Genomic DNA, 20,107 nt, shown 5'->3' with positions numbered 1-20,107 from the left:
ACTTTCACGTATTTCGAAGCAGCTGTTGGTGAAAAATGGGAGAGGGCAGATTCTGACCCCCACCCATCAGCTGGGTGCAGATCAATTTTAATTGACCTGATTGTTTTGCAGATAGACAGAGGTAAACTAAAAAGGCTTCCAGCTGTCGCGGTTCTGTACCTAGTTTCCCGATCAAAATCCCTCCAATCGTGGGCCATCCAGCACAGTAAGCCGACCAAATCATCTAATGAACAGCCTGCTAATGCGACGCCGGTTTAGTGGGCCGCTGATTCCGGTGCCGGCGGCGATGATCGGAGCGGACCGTCCCGACGGTCGGTCCGACTCCCACGTGGAGACCGGGCCTCGTCACCGTTCAAAAGGAGGCGCACCTCGCTCGGTCAGCGTCAGTGTCGTCCGTCCCGGCGTGACCAGCGCATCTATCTGGTCACCAGCGGCGGCTGACCTGACCTGACCCGACCGGCGCCGTCTCACACCGCTGCACAGGTGAGCAATATCCGACGCTGCTAAATCATCCAGGCTCCAGACAAACTTCTGTACCTATCATGACACATCTATGCGATTGCAGTCTTGCAGACTTCATTGCCAATTCAGTGATTACATCTTGTGATAAAAAATGTCATTCTGAAATTTAACTAGGAGGATGCCTAACAAAATCATAAGTATACTTTGATATTGCTGATGTGCTAAGCAGCTTGACGTTTTTTACGTAACAGGCAAATAAAATGTGAAAAGTCACATATCGAACCGTATACGGCTATGGACAGTTGTCACACTCGAAAATTGCGTATTTGGAACTTTTCATGCAGGCTGCATAGTCGACTTAGTGAGCTAGCCAATGGCAAAAAAACGTTGTTTAGCCGTACTGACAGGCGACAGCACATAAACACGAAAATTAGCTTAGCCCTCACCGGCCGAGGGAGGGGGGAGCGGGCGCCGCCCCCCATAGGTTTTTTTTCGCGATATCTCCAGACACGCCGGCGATAGAGAGCTGAACCTTGGCATACTGGACCTTTGATTCAAGCCGAATCTTGTGACACCAGCCGCATATTAAGGTCAGGTCAGGTCACTGGCCTATGACGTCATAAGTGAACCTCTGCACGGTCTTCAGATGTCGCAACTTCGCAACGCCCTCACTGCCAGAGGAGCTTTCACAGGGAAATGAAACTTGCAAGATCTAGTATTCATTAGGAGTCTCACAACTTTTGTATCTCGGTTTTTTCCTAAAGTTCATATGAGGTCAGATCATTTTCGTGACCTCACTATTATAAGTCAATGGAGGAAAAATGAAAACTGCTATTCTGGAGCCGGGAACGATCTCCAACTATCTCAAGCACACAGAATCGTGATTTCATGCACCCCTTGCAAGGTTCGATGCGTTTCTTATGCACTGCTGACCACCTTGCGTGACGTCATTTATGACGTTATTAGGGTCATATTAGTTTTTCGTCAATAACTTCCGATCAGTTTGAGCTACCGAGTCAGGAAAGTCACCACTGGACTCAGGAAGACCTCCCGAATCGAATGATATGCGACATGCTCTCCTCTGACCAATTTCGTGACCTGGTGGGGGACGCTGACCTGACCGTGACTCGAGGTCAACACCCTAAGTTGACCTCACCCCAAACAAAAAGTATATCATTCGACGGCCGACGCGCCTGAGCAAGGCAAACACGATGTTGCCGACATTGCGGCTCTGCGGCCGTTTTTTGCGAAGTTATTTACCAAAAACAGAACCGACCTTGGGGCACTTGACCTGACCTCAGAGGTCACCGGTTGTTCCAGGACATTAAAATCGGGTACCAATCTCTGCGTCTCGTAACGGCGCACACGCTCGTTTTTTTCCGCGACGCGCTAGCTCCACCAGGGCCGGCGAAACGGCGAGAGGGGCGAGACCCGCCCCGCCCCCTCGGCCGGCGCGTATGTAGAAAACCAATAGGTCCGGCGAGGATTAAGTGTTCCAAGTTGTTCCACTCCACGGCCTTGTTCAACTAGAATTTTGCACATCCGATCATTCACGGTTGTTCGTTACTGCAATGGCTCAGATACGGATAAGTAAGAAGCCAATCACTGCTGTAATGACCGGTTTTTCAACACTAAATTGGCCGGATGAGCAAAGATGTTATATACGTAGTCCAAACTCTTTTGGGTGCTGCTTGCTGGCAAATGAAACAAATGAAACAAAATCTGTAAAATTCGGCTAGCATACACCTGCCAAACAGTGTCCGGCATTTCATTCATCCGATAAAGATCCGACAGCCAACACATTGCCTTCCGTCGCGTTGGTCTTTCTAGCGCTTACCACACGGCCTCTAATTTGTAAAGTAATATTGAGAATGTCCATGGCGTGCATAGGGTTTATAGACATAGCGTGGATGCTGGGGCCTTTTGACTCGCGGAGAGTTTTCCTCGACGTGCAGCTGTTCCGCTGACCGGAACCGTATGGTTTTCCGAGTGTCGTTTTCTCCGGAAACCAAACACCGCAGACCGCCACACGGACGACGGACGATCGGACGCAACGGCCCCATGTCTGCCCGTTTCCGGCCGATAAGCGCGAGTTGTGAGCGGTGGTCACACAATGTTTACAGCTGATCTGGATACCGGCCAGCCGGTTCCTGGAAACCGACTCAGGAGTCGTGGTCTACCTGAAATGGTTACACACCTATCACACGACGTAACAGACATTATCACGTCTCATCCCTATGGCCCAGATCGCAGATAGGCCGAGATATATGGGCATGGCACGATGAAACGAGAACTTAACACATCATCTTCCTTCCTGTACGAAACAATGGACGCATGGACATGCATGCCGTGAATGCATCGCTCATAACATTTAGGATTATCGCTGTATGTCAGTTTCTCTTGAAGGAAGTGTTAAAATAATTGAATGAAAGACCATTATCTATCGCAAGTTTCAGCTAACAGTCGCTGAACTGTGACTGTATTGTTCTTTTTTTCGACTGTCTGCACAGATGCCTGGTCTCCCGTCGATTCTTCTGTTCGTCGTGGCGACGGTAGCCAGCGGCGAGGAAGGCCTCGTTCGAACAGTGCCACAATCACGCGAATCGCTTCAACTGTCAGCGGATGAGCCGATACCATCTTCACTGCTGACAGAATACCAGCGCCTCTGGCGGCGGCCCGAGGAAGCTAGCCGACCGGCGGCGGCGCCTCAGGGCCTATTCAGCCCCTGGTGGGTAGGCCGACCCGCCACACTCAGCAGCGAGAAACAAGCTCGGAGGTCGGGCGGCGGCGCTAGAGAAGCCAATTATCTCGCCACGCGCCCCAGGCGAACGGAACATCAGGGCGAAATCGACTCGGAAAACCAGGGTGAAACCGACTTCTTTGTGTTCGTCTGTGGATCAGAGCTGACTGACCTAATTGAAAACGCCTGCCACTTCCGTAGACGTCGAGACGGGCGCGCCGTCGCTAACGCCATACTCACGCGTTTGCGTCACGCTGGTATGTCTTAGTAATAAGTGTATTTCTTTTGATTACATTATGCTTTTACGTCATCATACGGCCTATTCGAATATCGCATTCGTTTCTGATCTAATAAGCGATCGCAATCTCATTCCTCTTTAACTTTTATATAACTATGGAGCAAATAGTGTACCGATTGGTATGCGTTTCGTTGATTGCATTTCGTCGATGATTTGCAGGCGAGAGGATAGTCGACGCCTGCTGCCGCAGAAGCTGCCGGCTTTCCGAGCTGCGGGCCTTCATCACATCGACCTGTGAAGTATCTCTGGATGATCTCCACCGACACGCAGCAAGGTTCAGGTAGGCGTGCGCAGTGTGCTGGGTGGGTATGACCACGAATAAAACGGACAATGCCGGTGGATAGAATATACAAAGGTGGATGGTAATCTGCATGCAGGAATAAGAACTATAAAATAGTGACACTTCAACAGACTGCCGATTAATGCTTTTCTGGAGAATTGATAAGAAGCGAGGCGTTCAAATTTTATTTTTGATATTGTTCATTCGCTTCTTCCAAAGATTTAGCCGTAGTTCGGTATTATTTTTTGAAGATGGGGGAAGTATGTAAGTATCACAACGTCTCAATTTCATTCAAATATTATTTTTCTATGCATATAAAAGTTCCTATATAAGCTTAGAAAAAAGTACAAACTTCAACGGGGTTGATCCCCTGTAGTGTAGGTACAATATTTTATTTATGTCGGCCATTGGCCTCGCTTCATATGTCCACACCAAGCGGTATGTTTCGCAGGATTTCGACTTCTAACCCTGAACAGCCAGAGGCGCCGGTCACAGAAAGGACGGTCGTAGTCACGGTGAGTAAAATAGTGGTTTGGTTTCTGTGGACTATGGCGTGCTGCCTGCGCACAGAAACGTAAAAATCATTATGTTGATAATTTAATTACAAGGACAGCGTTAGCTGTAAAATGGTCATTTTGCCTACACACTTCCCTTTGTTTCCATGACGTCTTTGCAATCAACATTAACAAGCTATACCTAACATGTAAGTATAACTTTTGTGTGTTTTGCGACTCAGTCAACCTGCGACCATCTGATGCAAAGAAGAGAAAACATGCCATGAGTCTCCGTCTAATCAACTCTTTCTTTCTGCTGCAGGCTGGCACGCCCCCTGTACACCTGCCGGTATTTGAGGACCCCGGTCCTCTCATTGATGGATTCCAGAAGCGCGCCAGTTATCCCGACGCCCTGGCCTGGGAAAAGGACCGTGATATGACCAGCTTCTTGGTGGTCTGACTGACACTACGGTGCCCATAAGCCGTCGAACTTCAAGAAGGCCCATTCCTTTTGTGTTCTTATGTCTTTCATCGTGCATTCCTTAGGCGCATTAGTGCGCTGAGCTGTGATTGCGTATTTCATGCATACGCTGGTCTGTGATTAGGGCGTAAATATTTGCACGATGGGGGCGTAAATATTTTTGCAATACAGTAAAAACGAACTCTGCCTTTTTCCTGTTTGAAGATGTCAGCACTCAGAAGACGTGACGATGGGCAGACACGGTGCGTGCCACGGTATGTAGAGAACTGAGCATGCGGTATTTCTGGAAACCGAATGTCATGATGCTGTTAACACCGCTAAAAGTGACCCAACACTCCCTCGCAGACTAAAAGATATACGAAGACGAAATAAACAAAAGGGCAGGAGGGTAACTGAACTCTGAAAAGATAAAAAGTTAGCCGATGTCGAAGCCAGCAGATGGTGACAGCTTAGACCGGCCCGTGTAGGCCTACAATTAATGGGTATATTCATACAGCGAAGCATACTACATTTTGCCGCTAAATTTGTGTTTTTTTTTGTTTTCGTTTTTTTTTTTGCAGCGTATTTTACCACATTCTTCAATGTGCCCTTTTATTGACGACCTATAAAATGCTACCTATAAAATAAAAACCTATAAAAATAAAGACCTACTATAAAATAAAATGCTGTTGGTACTTGACTGAATTGACAACCGTTCATTGAATGTGTTTTGTCCGTATATAATCGGTACGTCTCTGAAGGGAATATTTTATTGAATGTTTGGTCTCATAGTTTATTTCGACGGTAGGATGTATTGTATGCATTTAAGGGAATCAGTAGGAATACAATTCCAAAAGACAAGACAAGAAACCCCATACACCAAATGACTTACAACTTACAGCAACGCCCTACACATTATATTGTAATGCAATGCAATTGCAGACATGCAAATTATGACTTGCGATATCCATCAGCAAAGCAGCGCTCGTCCGAAGTTAACCAGCTCCTCCTTCATTCTGTTCTCGTCTACCTGGTCCGGCTGTGCGCTGTAGAGCTGCAGCATCAGCTGCAGCATGCTCATGATGAACTCGTCACCATTATCAGTTGACTGAGCGATCAGCGGTGACGAGGTGCGGAGTGGGGAGCTGTGTCGCTGGAGGTACTGGTTGGCGAACGAGTATGGCATGCTCACCGACGACGGGGCCACGAACGGAAAGTGGAGCGGCTGTGACGCGCGGCGCGTGTTCATCATCGGGATGAGCACCTGCAGCCAGCCACTGGGACTGCCGGCCGTCGCCGTGTGTCGCAACGGGGCGGACGGCGCCGGCGGTGGTGGCGGCGGCGGCGGCGTGGGGTACAGGTCGGGGAACAGGCGCATCAGCAGGATGTTGATGTCGCGCTGAGCGCTGCTCGGCTCGCCGATCCCGGTCATCAGCGAGAGGAACGTGCTCAGACTGAACGGGTCCGGCTGAGTGCCGGAGTCGATGGGGATGTTGCACCTCTCTCGCAGCCGCTGTCGCTCCACCTCGAGCTCAGACTTCTTACCGATCAGATTGATGATGAGCGTGTCGTATCGATTGATCCTGCTCTCCAACTGATGCCGGAGATTGTTCAGCTCGTCGGTGTTGTCTGGGAAGCGCATCCTGGCAGTGATAACCTTTTTAGAAGCATGACACTCCTCGAGTTTACCGCGCATAACAATGTTCTCCTGAAATAGTGACGACAGAATAAAGAGAAGAATTTGTTGTGCTTCACGAGTCTGCTCCAGTAGGCCGTTCAGGTCGTTCTCAAACTTGTGGTACGTTCTCTGCACCTTGCTGAGGTCCCGCTGCGCGGCGTTCATCGCCTCCTTGAGCGGCTGCAGATCCTGAATGATCACCTGCAGAGCCTCGCTGTACTTTTCGAACCCGATGCGGCGTATGATTTTACTCAGCACCTGGGACATCTGATGGCGAGTCTCCCTCTGACCGCCGTGAGACACGGAGCGTCGCCGGCGCCGCTTGTCGATCCTGTTAGCCCAGTCGCCGCCGTTGGCCGACAGCAGCATGCTGATCCGCTGCGAGTCATCGGCCTCAGACGGCTCGGGGGAGGACTGAACGCTGCGAGGGAACATCTCCGAGTCGGGGTTCCCTCCTCTCAGTGTCGGCCGTCCCCCGGCATTCCTCTCTGCTGCAGCCACGGCCCTCAGGTCCGCCTCCGACATACTCGGCCTGGGAAAGTCCTCAGCGGCAGACCGGAACAGGTCCGGGTTCAGCAGCCCCAGACCGAGCCCGCTGAGGAACGACAGGTCGGGCAGCTCGCCAGGCCGCCGGGTGCCGCTGCTGGCTGGCGTGCGGGACGCCAGGACGCTGCCGCCCGGCATCAGCCTGTCCAGCAGCATCTGCAGCGTCTGCGCCTGGCTGTCCCTGCCGGGAGTCAGCAGGTCGCCGAAGGACAGCTCGCTGGCGGGGGCGGCCACCCCCGGGTGGGTGTGGACGCACACAGTCGGCGCCGCGCTGACGCCGACAGAGGCCGGCGTCATCGCGCGCAGCGCCGCCAGCAGCGCCGGCAGCGGTAGGTACGACACCGGACTGGGCTCCAGACCGGGCACCTGTGCCGGGCTGGGTGCCGGAGCGTCTGGAGGCCCCTTCATCTGCGACAGCAGGGACGGCCAGCTGCGAGCCCTCAGCCGGCCGGTATCCATCATGTACTGGGGTCCCGGCGACGTGCTGGGCCAGTACGGGGACGACCAGGTGCTGGCGCCGTATAACGGAGAGGACCAACTGCTGACGTCGTACGTATCTGTGAAACGGTTTTCGAACTATTCATCCAAATATCAAAAGGCAGGAAAATTAGCTGAAATTAATTTAAGTGCGACAAAAAATGCATTGAAATCATTCACGAAGGAAACCCAGTACCTATCCACTGCGAAGTACACCTACACGATATAAACGTTACCAGATTGCAGATTGCAGATTGCATAATGACTAACAAACATAAAATCAAAACATTTTAAATCAATCAAACCTTATATTAAACGGACCCTCGCTCTTTCGAAAAGTTAATGAATTGGCATAAAAGTGATGTCCCGTGGTTCAGAAAGATAAAAATGAATATCTACCAAACTTCACCGAAAAATATTCACTGGTTTTCAAGATACTATACTTTTTAACTTTGTTTACTTTTGAGACCTCCGCTGTTCCTTACGACGTCATTTGGAAGAAGTAATTTGGCATCCTAAAAGTGCGGCAGATGTTGCGCGCAAAGCAGCATATACCAACACGTTTTACCGATGGTTTAAGTAAGATTTAGAAATAGTTAGATCTGCGCTGACATCACAAAATGTAAGAGGGCATTCAAATGAATTAGCCCCTTAGAAGCTGAAAACACAAGTTTGAAATTAAATATCTCCGAATTAAAGCAATTCTCGATGTTGTCAGTGTCCAAACCGGTAAGTGCAAGCCAGGGACCCCTATTTGGCTATCTCAACTCCAAACTCAGTTAAGGTGGGATGGTCACTTTAAACGTTACTATGTGAGAAAGTTATGCAATATGCAGCCTTTTTTCTTCAGTTTCTTTGTAGTGTAGGGGTACATAAGTGCTGCTTTTAACATCATAAGAAACTGAATCGTTTACATTCAGCCTGTTAAATGAAAAGCACGTCATAAGCGATACGTGTTCATGATTTTTTTTAAAGCATATTACTGTCGTGTAATCATAACCATCCAAAAAAAAATGCCTTTGGACTAAAGACCCATAGAAAATGTACTGGAGAACTAAGAGAAGGGGCAACTTACATGGAATCGAGCGTTTTCGCGGTATCCTTGTGGCTCTCGCTGGTCTTAACTCCATCAAACACAGGAGCAGAAAACATACCAAATAAAGAAACCGTTGTGGCTCCATGGCACTGATGGTGTACCGGTCTCTTCACAAGTGGTGACCTGATTGGTGTGGAGCGCCTTTTGAACCCCTCGGCGGCTGTTTGTAAATCGGCTGGGCCGCTGTTGGAGTCGGTCATGCTGCCGGAGGAGCCGGGGGCACGTGCGCCCGGTCAGCACTCTACAGGCCGTGACCGGGTGCCGCCGTTAAACAATCGGCACAAACTGGAATACGGACCGGCGCCAATCAGCCACGTGCCGCCTACTCAGCGGTTTGGAGGCTGTCAATCCTTTCCGCATGGCCTCTTAAGAAACGAATAACCTAGAACGGTGTTTTGGTAAATAGTTTTTTTTCGTCACTCAGCTGTTTTGAAGCAAAGGCGTAAATCCTAGGACAGTGGTTCCCGAAAGCTTGCTTCTGTTACTGTTAGGATCTGGCCTGCGAAACTAAAATGCCCAGTCAAAGTGCATTGACTCATAGTGACGTGTTTTCATAACAAAATGGTTACATTTAGGTAGACACTAGGGAACAGGTGTGTAATTTTATATCTCTTTGTGGGGGCAGATGCACCCACAATCCTGAAATATGCCCCATAATGATGAAAATGCACCCACGGCCACAAGTCTTATGTCACAAGCGCCCTTTCGAGAGCACGGCGCCCTTCCCATGTTGTAACGGCGTCCTCCTGACCGCCTCGGGTTCCTGGATAATATGGCGTTTTTAATCACTCGGCGCCCTTCTGGGAGAATGGCGTCCTTTTGACAGCACTGCGCCCTTCTCATGGTCTAACGGCGCCCTCCTGAACGTCTCGTGCCCTTATGTCTCTGTCCACCTTGCATCCCTCGACTGTTCGGCCGTCGGCGCCCTTCTGGCCTCTCAGCGCCCCTGGACCACATAGCGTTTTCAATCACTCGGCGCCCTTCTCAGGGAGAATGGCGCCCCTGTGATGGTCTCTCGGCGCCCTTGTAACCTTCTGGCGCCCCATACGTCCCCTAAGAGGCCTGGCGCCCCTATAGCTGAGCACCCACTTTGGGAAAATTACACCCCTGCTAGGGAAAGGTGCCTAATTAGCGACCCCCCAATTTAAACTGTCACTGCTCACGCTGTATGGGTGCCATCACTGCCACTGTATTACTGGATTGATTTTCGGAGAGATCGTTTATTTTCTATCAGAATCTATTTATTTTCTGCCCCAATATCTCCAAATTCATTTGTAGTGAGTGAGCATTTTCGCAAACCATTGCAAAAAAAAAAAAACGCTAATGGGGAACTCGTCCCGATTAGCGACCGGGGAGGGTCGCTGATAGGGCTTCCCCATAATAAGGCGAAAAATGTTACGCTCGAAAACATTAAATAAGATACTTTAAATATAAAAAATACGCAAATCACTTCATCACTGGAACAGGAGCATGATTTAGCCAGCACGTTAAAATGTATGTGGATTCGTGGAAACTGATCACGTAATGCACCAAAGGCGGATAAGGCGAAACCCACTTTTTATGGGGATGTCCCGCATTGTATTCGAGGCCCGCGCTGGATTCAGCGCCCCTGCAGTCTGCCATGACAATTGGCATCACCCGCCACACATCGCAAGCTTCAGCCATTCCTCATTTTCCCTTCTATCTTTTCCCATTCATTTCCCTTCTTGAGCTCTTTGCGACCATGTCGGGCGCAAAAAGGACTAAATGGGCTGCTACACATTTTTGACCGTCATGCAGTGCAAAGATTAACGATTCACTGACCTGGCCTTGACCCGAGGTCAACACCTTAACCCGCGCCCGGCTGGGGGTCCTGGATTTCCACGCCCTGCTGGGGGGGGGGGGGTGTTTGAACACCCCCCCCCTTCTAACTCGGCTCCTGGGCCACGTAGCGATACGCGGAAGGCGGCGTTCGAAAGAGCGTCAAAAATAATGACGAAATCACTTCGGTCAATTTTTTGGTCAGGTCAAAGGTCAGGTCACCAGAGGTCATTGAAGGCAAAACTTCGCCGATTTCCAGGTCGAATGTCGACAATTTCCAAGAAGCCAACGCATAACTCGGGAACCAATAGAGCTACAGCGCCGCGGAAAAGCGCATTCGATAGCCCTATTAACGCCCTTTCTGAGTAATTTTCTCAGATTTGACCCAACGTCAACGGTTTTGCCCTCAGGGGGCAAAAACTGCAAAAATAGCCGATTTTTTCGGAAACAGTTTTTATGCAATAACTTTTGACCCAAGCCTTGTACGAGCTTACTTTTACGCGCATCGTATTCCTCTCGTCAAGACGCATCGAATGAACTATAACTTGACCTTGAAAGGTCAACTTGAAAATTTGACCTCAGGTCAAGGTCATGACCTGACCGGAAAGGGTCATGTTGCATATCAGTCGATCCGTATCGTCGATCTGAACACATCTAAGGCGTTTTCATCGCTCTAGCATGCCTCTAGCAAAAGTTATTTGCGAAAAACTGTTAGATACCATTCGTGACCTAAGATGACCTCAGGGCATAAACAGGGGTCACGGACACCATTTTCATGTTCAGTGTGTCTAAACCACTTGTAATTCAGTGTTTGGGAGTGTTTATAATGTCTTTCGTCCAAAAGAGGCGCATTTCAATTTTCTCCCATTGACTTATAAAGGGGAGGTCGCAAAATTGACCTGACCTTAGGTCATCGATATCAAAATTCTGAGATATACATTTTGTACATGCTATTGCTCTTAGCAATCGCTGAAAGTTTCAAAGCGATCGGTCACTCGGTGTAGCTATGACAGACATTGAAACTTTTTATGAGGTGAGGTCACTTCAAGTGACCTGGTGACCTGACCTTGAATGACCTTGGTCTGGAATTTTCACAACATGTGTAGAATTGATGTATGATAAGGTGTACCAAAAACGGCGGCGCTCCGCGCCGCCGTTTTTGTGATATTCGCGAAAAACCACAAGGGGGGGTGTTCAAACACCCCCCAGCAGGGCGCGGGTTAACACGCGCACCGACGGGGGGCGGATATCCGCCCCCCCCCCCGAGGTTTTTCGCAAATAGCGGGAAAACCGCGGCGCGTAGCGCCGCGAAATTTTGTGCGACTATTCCCTCATTAATTTTACACATGGTGTGCGAGTTTGAACTTCCTACCTTTTAAGGTCAGGTCACCAGGTCACTTTGAATGACCCAACCTCAAGTCACTTTTTTGCAACTTTGTCACCGTGCCAGAGCTACAGTAGATGTCGGAGGCCTTTGAAAGTCGCAGGATGTCATTAGGTCATTAGTAGCTACAATTTGTTAATCTCGGAATTTTGATATCGGTGACCTAAGGTCAGGTCAATTTCGCGACCTCCCCATTATAAGTCAATGGGGGAAAAATCAACTCCCTGTTTTTACCACTAAAACGGGTCGGAATGGCCCCATATACCATACATGACTTCATATACGATCAACCTTCACTACCTTGAGGTCTGTTTTGCTGTTGGGCAGCTGTAAGGTCATGTGACGTCATCAAAGGTCACCAAAGGTTTTTGGCCAATAACTCCGTACAGGAACAAGATACAGCCGCGTGGATGGTCTCATTGTGTTCAGCCTGTCAAGACGCATCGAATGATATACATGATGACCTCGAGGTCACGTGACCTGAGGTCAACCTTTGACCTTGACCTTTCGAGGTCAAAATATATATCATTCGATGCGGATTGACGAGAGGATCACGATGATGCCCTTAGTTTGTTCCTATCTTGACTAGTTCGAAAGTTATTTGAGAAACGCTCTCTCCATATCTAGCGCCGCCATAACCTGTGACGTCATCTTTGACCTGACCTGAAAATGACCTGGGTAAAAATTATAGATCTTGATCGTGCGTATCCGATGCCGTTTACCGCTTGTCGCTATCTTGCTTCGTTCTCGAGATCTCAGGGGGGGGGGGGCGGTCATTCGCCCCCCCCCCCCGTCGGTGCGAAGTTGGCGCAGACCCCCGTCGGTGCGAGTGTTAACCCTCGCCGGCTGACAGGCCATTTTGCGCCCTTCGACAGCACAACTGGGGTGGTGGTACATACGACCCCCTCGTGTTTGGCCCCTGATTGAGCTAGAGCTTCGCGAAAAAAAACGAGCGTGTTGCCTGTGCCGAGAGGAAACCGATGACACTCAATTTTAAGGTCCTAGGTCATTGGTTGACCTTCCAGGTCAGGTCAATGCAGTGGCGCGGGAACCGGGGGGGGGGGGGGCTAGCGGGGGCTGAGCCCCTCCAGATTTCCGGCTGGGGTGCTCGTAATGTATTTGAGCCCCCCCCCCCCTCCACCCAGCTGGAGGAATCAAAATCGGAAATCTACCAACATAATTTCATAGATTCATACATAAGCGCGGGAACCGGGAGAGGGGGCAGTGGGGGAAGCTCGCCCCCACAGCTCTGGGGCCGTGGGAGCGGTGCCCCACAACTTTTCATGAGGTCAGGAACCGTTGGACTTGGGGCAGCTTGTCACAACACATTTCTTGAAATGCCTGTGAACGGTGAAAATCCGACCTTTGACCTGATCTGTGACGTCATCGGTTTGACCTAGGTCAATGAAATTTCGTCACAAAGTACAAAGTTTCGTGACTGTAGTTCCCGGTGGGGCTATCGAACGCCGTTTGAATTTTGAAAATCGGCCGGTAAACTTCCGAGATCTTAGGGGGGCCGAAAAGGCCCCCCCTTACGGGTGGTAGGGTCCGCCGATAGCCCTACGGGGAGCGGGTTAACCACATTCACATTGGCTGCGCTGCTGGGCATTTTGTGAACTCATATGGGCCTGCTGGGGCACTAGATGGGCCCTCCCGGTCTTTTCAATCATCATTTCAGCTCATTTTTGCTCGGTTTTCGGCGGTCTAAGGATTAGGGGCCCGGCCCCCTCAAATGGGTCCCTTATCCTCCGGGTTGGACCCCCAGGCCCCAACTCGATTGGGGGCACGGGTCCGTGTCCCACTGCCCCCCTTTGTGTGCGCCCTTGCTCCGTGCTCGCTTTCCCGCGAGGCTCTAGCTGCATATCAGGGGCGACACGGCGAGGGGGTCGTGTCGTACCTACCATCCCCTCCGGCTCCTTATCATTATCCGGCGAGTATGTAGGTATGTAGAAAACCAATAAGTCCGACAAGGGTTAAATTTTCTCCCGTTGACTTCTTCTAATGGGGAGGTCGCACGCAAAGAACTAATCACAAAATGATCATAAGATCATATTTCGAGATATGACGAGAAAGCGACGAAATAAAGGATAATTTTCTCGAGACAAACCAAATAATATCTCAGGATTTACGCAAACGTGCAAAAATCGCACAAATCATGCAAAAAGCATACTGTAAAAGAAAACGTATCTTGCGGGCGCGTGCGCGACGAGCAGTTGCGCGGTCTCCGCGGTCTGTGAGTGTTTGGCGCGGTCTATTTTCAAGGCACTGGTGGTTATCTCAAGGCCATATATAGTGGTTATCTGGTGGTACAAGTCAAATCTAAAGAAGATAATGAGTGGGAGAGAAGGCAAGTCACATAAAATGCAAAGATAGCGTCGATCTCCCTTGAATTTTTAAACGTCGTGTTCCATGTTCTGACTAGCGAAACTTAAAAAGTTCCCCAATTCAAATTCCTTTTGCTTTGACCCTAAGACCGTGACTCAGGATTGGTTAACCCTTAATGTAAAATTACCTGGTGGATGGTGAAAACAGGGTGCCCGAAGGCATGAAATATGGCACAGTGTCATATTTAGTCACGTGGCCATTAAAGGGACCCTCCCACCTTCAAAAAAGTTTATGAATTGGCATGAAAGTGATGTCGCTCGGTTCAGAAAGAGCGGAAACGAATATCTACCAAATTTCACCGAAAAATATTCACCGGTTTTCAAGATATTAGACTTTTACTTTTGTTTACTTTTTGGGATCTCCGCTGTTCCTAGCGACTTTATTTGGAAGCAATAGTTTGGCAGCAGAAAGTGAGCACTTCATGCGCGCAAAGCAGCATGTACCACTGCGTGCTACAAAGCTTTTTAGTCAAACATTTAAAAATTGTTAGATATCTGTGCTGACGTCACACATTCAGAGGGGTATTCCTATGCATTAGCCCTCTGAATCAAAATGCTGCAATTTTGAAATTCAATATTTCTGATTTAAGGCATTTCTCGATGTTGTGAGTGCTGAAACCGGTAATTGTGAGCCATTTTGGCTATCTCAACTCAAGTCTAATGTTAAGGTGGGAGGGTCCCTTTAAGAAGTTTCGCCTCTCCATGTCTTTCACACCTCAAGTCAAAGTATCAGTCAGATGCTTTGCACTGTCAAACTTCAACAGCCTTGATCAAAATGTCCCTGGTGCTCTGTTTCATCATCCACCAGTTACATGTGCCCTACATCTTCCCTCTGGTAGTATGTGGAAAGGGTATAGGTAGATACCACTATTCTGCCTTGGATACCACTGCCAAATTATGCTCCATAAGAAGCTTCCATTTTTTGGTCAGTAACTTGGTAGGTATTAATATAGTAGGCTGCAGGGGTCTCAAATGCTGCCACACATTTTGAAAAGTCACTAGACTTTGATATTTAGGCAAATTTAGATTTTATTCGTTTTATTAAATGATTTTACTGAACAAAGCATAATCTAACCTGATTTAACCATACCTATGACTTACAACCTGCCAACCTACAAACCTACAACCAGCAAACCTTATACAGAATACCAACAACCTACAACCTACCTACCAACGTGCAGCGAAATTCGCCTACAGGGTGTCTCAAAAGTTCGCTTACAGGTACCAGCCATGCTTTTTTGTCAATAATTCTGAATCAACATGAAATAAACAGTCAAAATTTTGCATGGGCATTGGTAACAACCTTCCTCAAGCAGCTTCATTGTTTTCAAGCGCATTCGACCCTTCATGAGCTCACAAAAAGGGTTCACCTCTGACCATGGATCAGGCATGAAAATGGAGGTCGCATACTCGGATCGGCTGAGAAACTCTCTGCTTCACGAGTAATGGGAATGGTTAGGTCGGAAATGACACATGTCAAAGTGTCGGCGAGGATGAGTACAGCATTATGGTCATCTAATAAAAACGGTGGCTAAAATTTTTGAAGGACGAAACCATGCGAGACTAACAGCGCTTTGAACGACCCTTGTACCGCTGCAGAATCGTGCTCCGGAAAGCAGCTGAAAATGCAGTCCTAACTATTGAAAACTGACTAGAAGCTCACAGACAGAGGTAACCCAGTTTCAAAAATTGCAGGTCATCATAAAATAAAGACAAAATATCATTTAAAATTGTTTATAATATCTATAACGCTAAATTTTGTGGGAAAATAATGCGAAAATCGTCAATGCCGAGGACAAGTGACCCTCCAAAAGTGTCAATTAATGTAAAGTTTTATCTAACGAAGTTTCAAGAGGCAGATCTGGAGCAAATAGCTTTCTTTTACACACAAAATCCGGACAAAACCGCACGATGGACAGGTTTTGGCCGTTTACAAAGCAGAACCTCTCCTGAGGAAAACACTCCGGAACCCAGCGAAGGTCTTGGCATTGGGAATGACGAGCGTTCGGGATTTGCAAATTTTGCAAAATGTGTCTAAGAAACAGATGGCCGACACATTCTGCTACGATATGCTGCGAAAAATTTGCCCCTGGCACTTCCCATTTGTTCAGGAATGGGGTTGTTTTGAAAAGGAAAATGGTGCTTGGGAGGTCGGCGCCAGTCATTCATGAAGGAGTTAACGCCAGAGAAGACCTACAAAATACTCACGGATGGTGTCGATGCAAGCTATCGGCTTTCAGGGAGAAGCGGGTGTTGCCGGGGAGCTCGTCAAACCTAAATCCGACGCAGAAACTGCGGGGGATTCCCCTACAAGAGCTTGAAAGCTGGTAACCTTTTATCAGCCTCCGGCAGCTGACGGAGTGACGAAAATCGGTATGGGCAAATATTTTTGGAGATACAGCAAAGGGTTTGGTTTCCAACCTTCCGAATCAGTTGTCAAAGCATGCATATTTGTCTAGTGTACACACGGACACCAAAACCTTAGATTTTTGGCCGGTTCTTATATGCTTTATTGACATGGGAAATGTGTAAACGAACTTTTGAGACACCCTGTACAGCAAAATTCATGTAAATATCTTGAGAACTGGTGTCTAGGGACTTTTCTCAAATGAGTGGCAGCATGTGAGACACCTGCTTTATGATGACCAGTAACATTTTTTGTTAAACTCTAGTTTCCTACTTATCCTATTTTGTTTATTTTTTATAATAGAATGAAAAATAATGTTTATGGATATGAATGTTGAACAGTAACCTACATGTGATGTCTCTCTCAGGTGGCAAGAAGAAGCCTCTGAAGGCACCTAAGAAGGCAGATAAACAACTTGATGATGTAAGTTGCAATGGTCTGTGCTTCAAATAGCTAGCAAATTTCATTTAATATTTGTTTCCAGCAGACTAATCATGATACTTTTTGAATGACCTCTCCTTGAAATTGTATGTTAGCGTTAGGTAAGATAGGTATATATTTTACAAAAAGTCATATACAGAAATGATGTCTATCTTCACCTGAAATACCTATCTTACCTAACATACAATTTCAAGGAGAAGTCATTCAGAAAGTATTTTGAAGTACAAATGCTCCTTGCACAAGCACTAAAAAGACTGAAAGTAATCATGATACTTTGTAATTAAATACCTATACTTCCTTTTGGGTGCAGAGTATGCCATGAAGGATAAACTGATGCTTTCAAAAATTAGGAAATAAAATTATCATCTTGCCTGAAATGTATGTTATGATACCCCTTTTTCCTATAAGTCAATCACATTTTTATGTGATGACACTAGGCATTCTATATTAAAATAATTTTATATTTGTTAACTATTCCAGTCAGATGTGGAGTTCAAGAAAAAGCAGCAAGAAGAGGCTAAGAAACTGAAAGAGCTTCAGGCAAAGGCAGCTGGCAAGGGGCCACTGGGTAAGCTACTTCTATTTAATGAGGATTGTATGTGATTGTTTTACCCAGTGAGTCAGCCACATCTTGTTTGGAGAAAGATTTTATTTTGATAATGGATAGTGGATACTGATTACTGCATGTAAGGATATACCTAATTCAATCAGCCTGTCCAGTGTCCCAACATTTGTCGATTTGGGTGGGAAACAACATCCAACTGAAAATCATTTTCGACTCTCACTTATAATTTTCAAGACCAATTTTCCACTCCCAATCCCACCAATAAAGAGCGGGTTGCGTGGATGGTTGTTTTGCATCCTCTATCCGCTACCACAGTAGACAAGTTAATGTTTTTGATCCTTTCCCACTTTTTTGGGCTGTTTTGACCAACAATTTTTCACTCTCATGCCCTTTTTGGTTAGCAATTTCCCCTCTGACACCCAGGCAAAACTATAATTTTGGGGCGCTGAGCCTGTCAATTGTGAAGGCATGTCTTATGAAGTCATGATCCTGGGGGACCCACCCTCTTGGATGGTGGATGCACTCACACTCTCATATTTCTAGTCTCGGCCATATATTCCCCATCTTCCACTTGTCATTCGTGAGGGTGGTGAGGTCAGTCGCTCTGTATCTGGTACTCACAATGTGGGCCATTAACAGTGTCAGTCATGGTAAATCATTAATGAGCTGCGATTGATTGTTTTGGTATCTTTGGAACGTAGGTACTCACTTGAGATGAAGTCACCGTTCAGATACGTTCTGTGCTTACCAAATTGTACGTTTCGAAATCCGGAGACACGATGCTTGGGCTATTTTGGTCAGAAAGGTCAGTGGTGATTAGGCGATACTATACTCTGCTTCTACCTAGACCACTTGTAATGTCGCGTACCCTCATTGACAATTCCATTAAAAATGATGCCAGGTAAAGCTCCCATTGCACTGTGAATGGTTCCATACCGCCTGTCATCTTCTGTACGTTTTTCGTTTTTCAATGCCTACTGAAATGAAAAACTTTCGGCACAACTCGTAAAGGGCACTGAATGCCTTCGCCACTGCGTGGATCTATTCAGTAATTTGTTTTGTTTGTTTTCTGTTTCTTGTTGAACCTTCAAATGCTCTGAAAACACCGGTAGGTAACTCCTTTTTATAATTGCTTCTGCTAATTGCACGTAAATTAACTTCCATTACTTTTCCAGCGAGTGGCGGCATCAAGAAATCGGGGAAGAAATGACACCGGTGTACCCATCCCCCCTCCCCCGCGCCGTCTTCTTCCCACTCGCGCCGAATCTGGTCTCGCCACGGCAGACAGCGTTTCTGGTGGACACCTGACCGGTGCCGTCAGCGCCCTCTCTGCCGACACCTGCCGGCCAACGGAGGCCACTACAGCCCTATCTGCACGGCAGCCTGACCGGCAGAAAAGTGCTACAAACGCTCGCTGTTTCGTGGTGATCTCAACCCGGCCACTCTTAATAAATGGTTATCTGATGTAGTACCTTTTTTTACTAATGACCTCTGGCCAGTGTCGGATAAGCCATATAACTATTTGTTCATCGGAATTTCACACACTGAAGCTGGATTCCAAACAAATCGCTTATGGGTTTGCATAGGGTTTTGCCATCGTTGCATTGTGCCGGTTCTCAAATAAACTATAAAGCTTATTGCTTTGTATTATATGTAGGTTTGCAGTGGAGCTGCTAAAAAGTCTGGCAACAAGCTTCGGTAAAACTTGAACTGCTGCTAAGACCTTTTAAGCGCTTATGGGGCTGACATTGGTAATTATGAATTGTCAAAGCGATAAGTGTTGTTGTGATCAACGTAATATTTTGATCTTATCCTCTTCGCTCGATGGAGATTGACTTAAACAGGAGCTGCCCACAACTCATGCTAATTTACCAGCATGCTCTGTTGAGCAAGCGCGATTTTGCGGCACATCTGTTAGTAGTACACCTTTTTGCGTTGTTCGATGGCCAATCAGCAAAACCCATTCGTCCGATCAGCACATAGGTGGCGCCAGTGAGAGGCATTCTGGCAAAACCTTCAGCATATGGGCAAAACGGAATGCTGATCCCACTCCACAGCTCGTCAGTTGGTATTACCTTCGCTATTCGCCATTACTGATTGAGTTCCGGCAAAACCTTTGACGATTTGGATAAATGCTTCGTCATTCGTTAATATCCCTTCGTCGTTCACCAAAACATCCCCATGCTAATTTCGGCATTCCTCATAACATTTCGTCAAAACTAAAAACAGATCGCCCCTTTACAGAGAAGTATAAATATGACCGCGTTTATACAGTGCAGTGCGAGGCATAGGTGGCGAAACTCGTAGACCATTGATCCACATAAAAATCGGTAGCGTTCATGAGCGCCATAGGTACATGGTACAATGTAGATGGACGTAGCTGACATGTTATCGGCTGATTGAAAAATGGACAGGCAACAGAGCAACAGGCTGGATAAATTAACCCCGCCTCAAACACCAAGGAACAGGCAACGGGCTGGATAAGTCAGCCCCGCCCAAAAAACCAAGGTGTCCGGCCGGCAGGGCCCGGCTTGCCATCTGTCAGCCATTCCCTCGCGAGTCCGACCGGCGCGGCCGCCCGAGGCGTTGTCCCAT

The 20,107-nt window shown here is 47.7% G+C and overlaps 2 protein-coding genes across 2 annotated transcripts; one reads left to right on the top strand and one right to left on the bottom strand.

The window, feature by feature from the left end:
• The first annotated feature begins 353 nt into the window (after window positions 1–353).
• LOC122392411 lies at window positions 354–5,051 on the top strand. Its single transcript, XM_043387234.1, has 5 exons — window positions 354–483; window positions 2,973–3,459; window positions 3,660–3,780; window positions 4,232–4,295; window positions 4,597–5,051. The coding sequence occupies exons 2-5, from the start codon at window positions 2,973–2,975 to the stop codon at window positions 4,732–4,734; spliced, it is 810 nt and encodes a 269-aa protein (XP_043243169.1). The 5' UTR covers window positions 354–483; the 3' UTR covers window positions 4,735–5,051.
• Window positions 5,052–5,488: 437 nt separating this feature from the next.
• Window positions 5,489–8,690, bottom strand: LOC122392415. The gene is made up of 2 exons (XM_043387237.1): window positions 8,511–8,690; window positions 5,489–7,515 (listed from the first exon to the last, which is right to left on the bottom strand). Exons 1-2 carry the CDS (start codon window positions 8,614–8,616, stop codon window positions 5,705–5,707), a joined length of 1,917 nt encoding a protein of 638 aa, XP_043243172.1. The 5' UTR covers window positions 8,617–8,690; the 3' UTR covers window positions 5,489–5,704.
• Between the last annotated feature and the right edge of the window lie 11,417 nt (window positions 8,691–20,107).

The sequence above is a fragment of the Amphibalanus amphitrite genome, unplaced genomic scaffold, assembly GCF_019059575.1.
Source record: "Amphibalanus amphitrite isolate SeventyFive unplaced genomic scaffold, NRLGWU_Aamphi_draft 000485F_arrow, whole genome shotgun sequence".
In the NCBI taxonomy this organism is placed as follows: domain Eukaryota; kingdom Metazoa; phylum Arthropoda; class Thecostraca; order Balanomorpha; family Balanidae; genus Amphibalanus; species Amphibalanus amphitrite.
The sequence above is the reverse complement of the archived record's forward strand: the minus strand, read 5'-3'. Positions and strand labels throughout refer to the sequence as shown.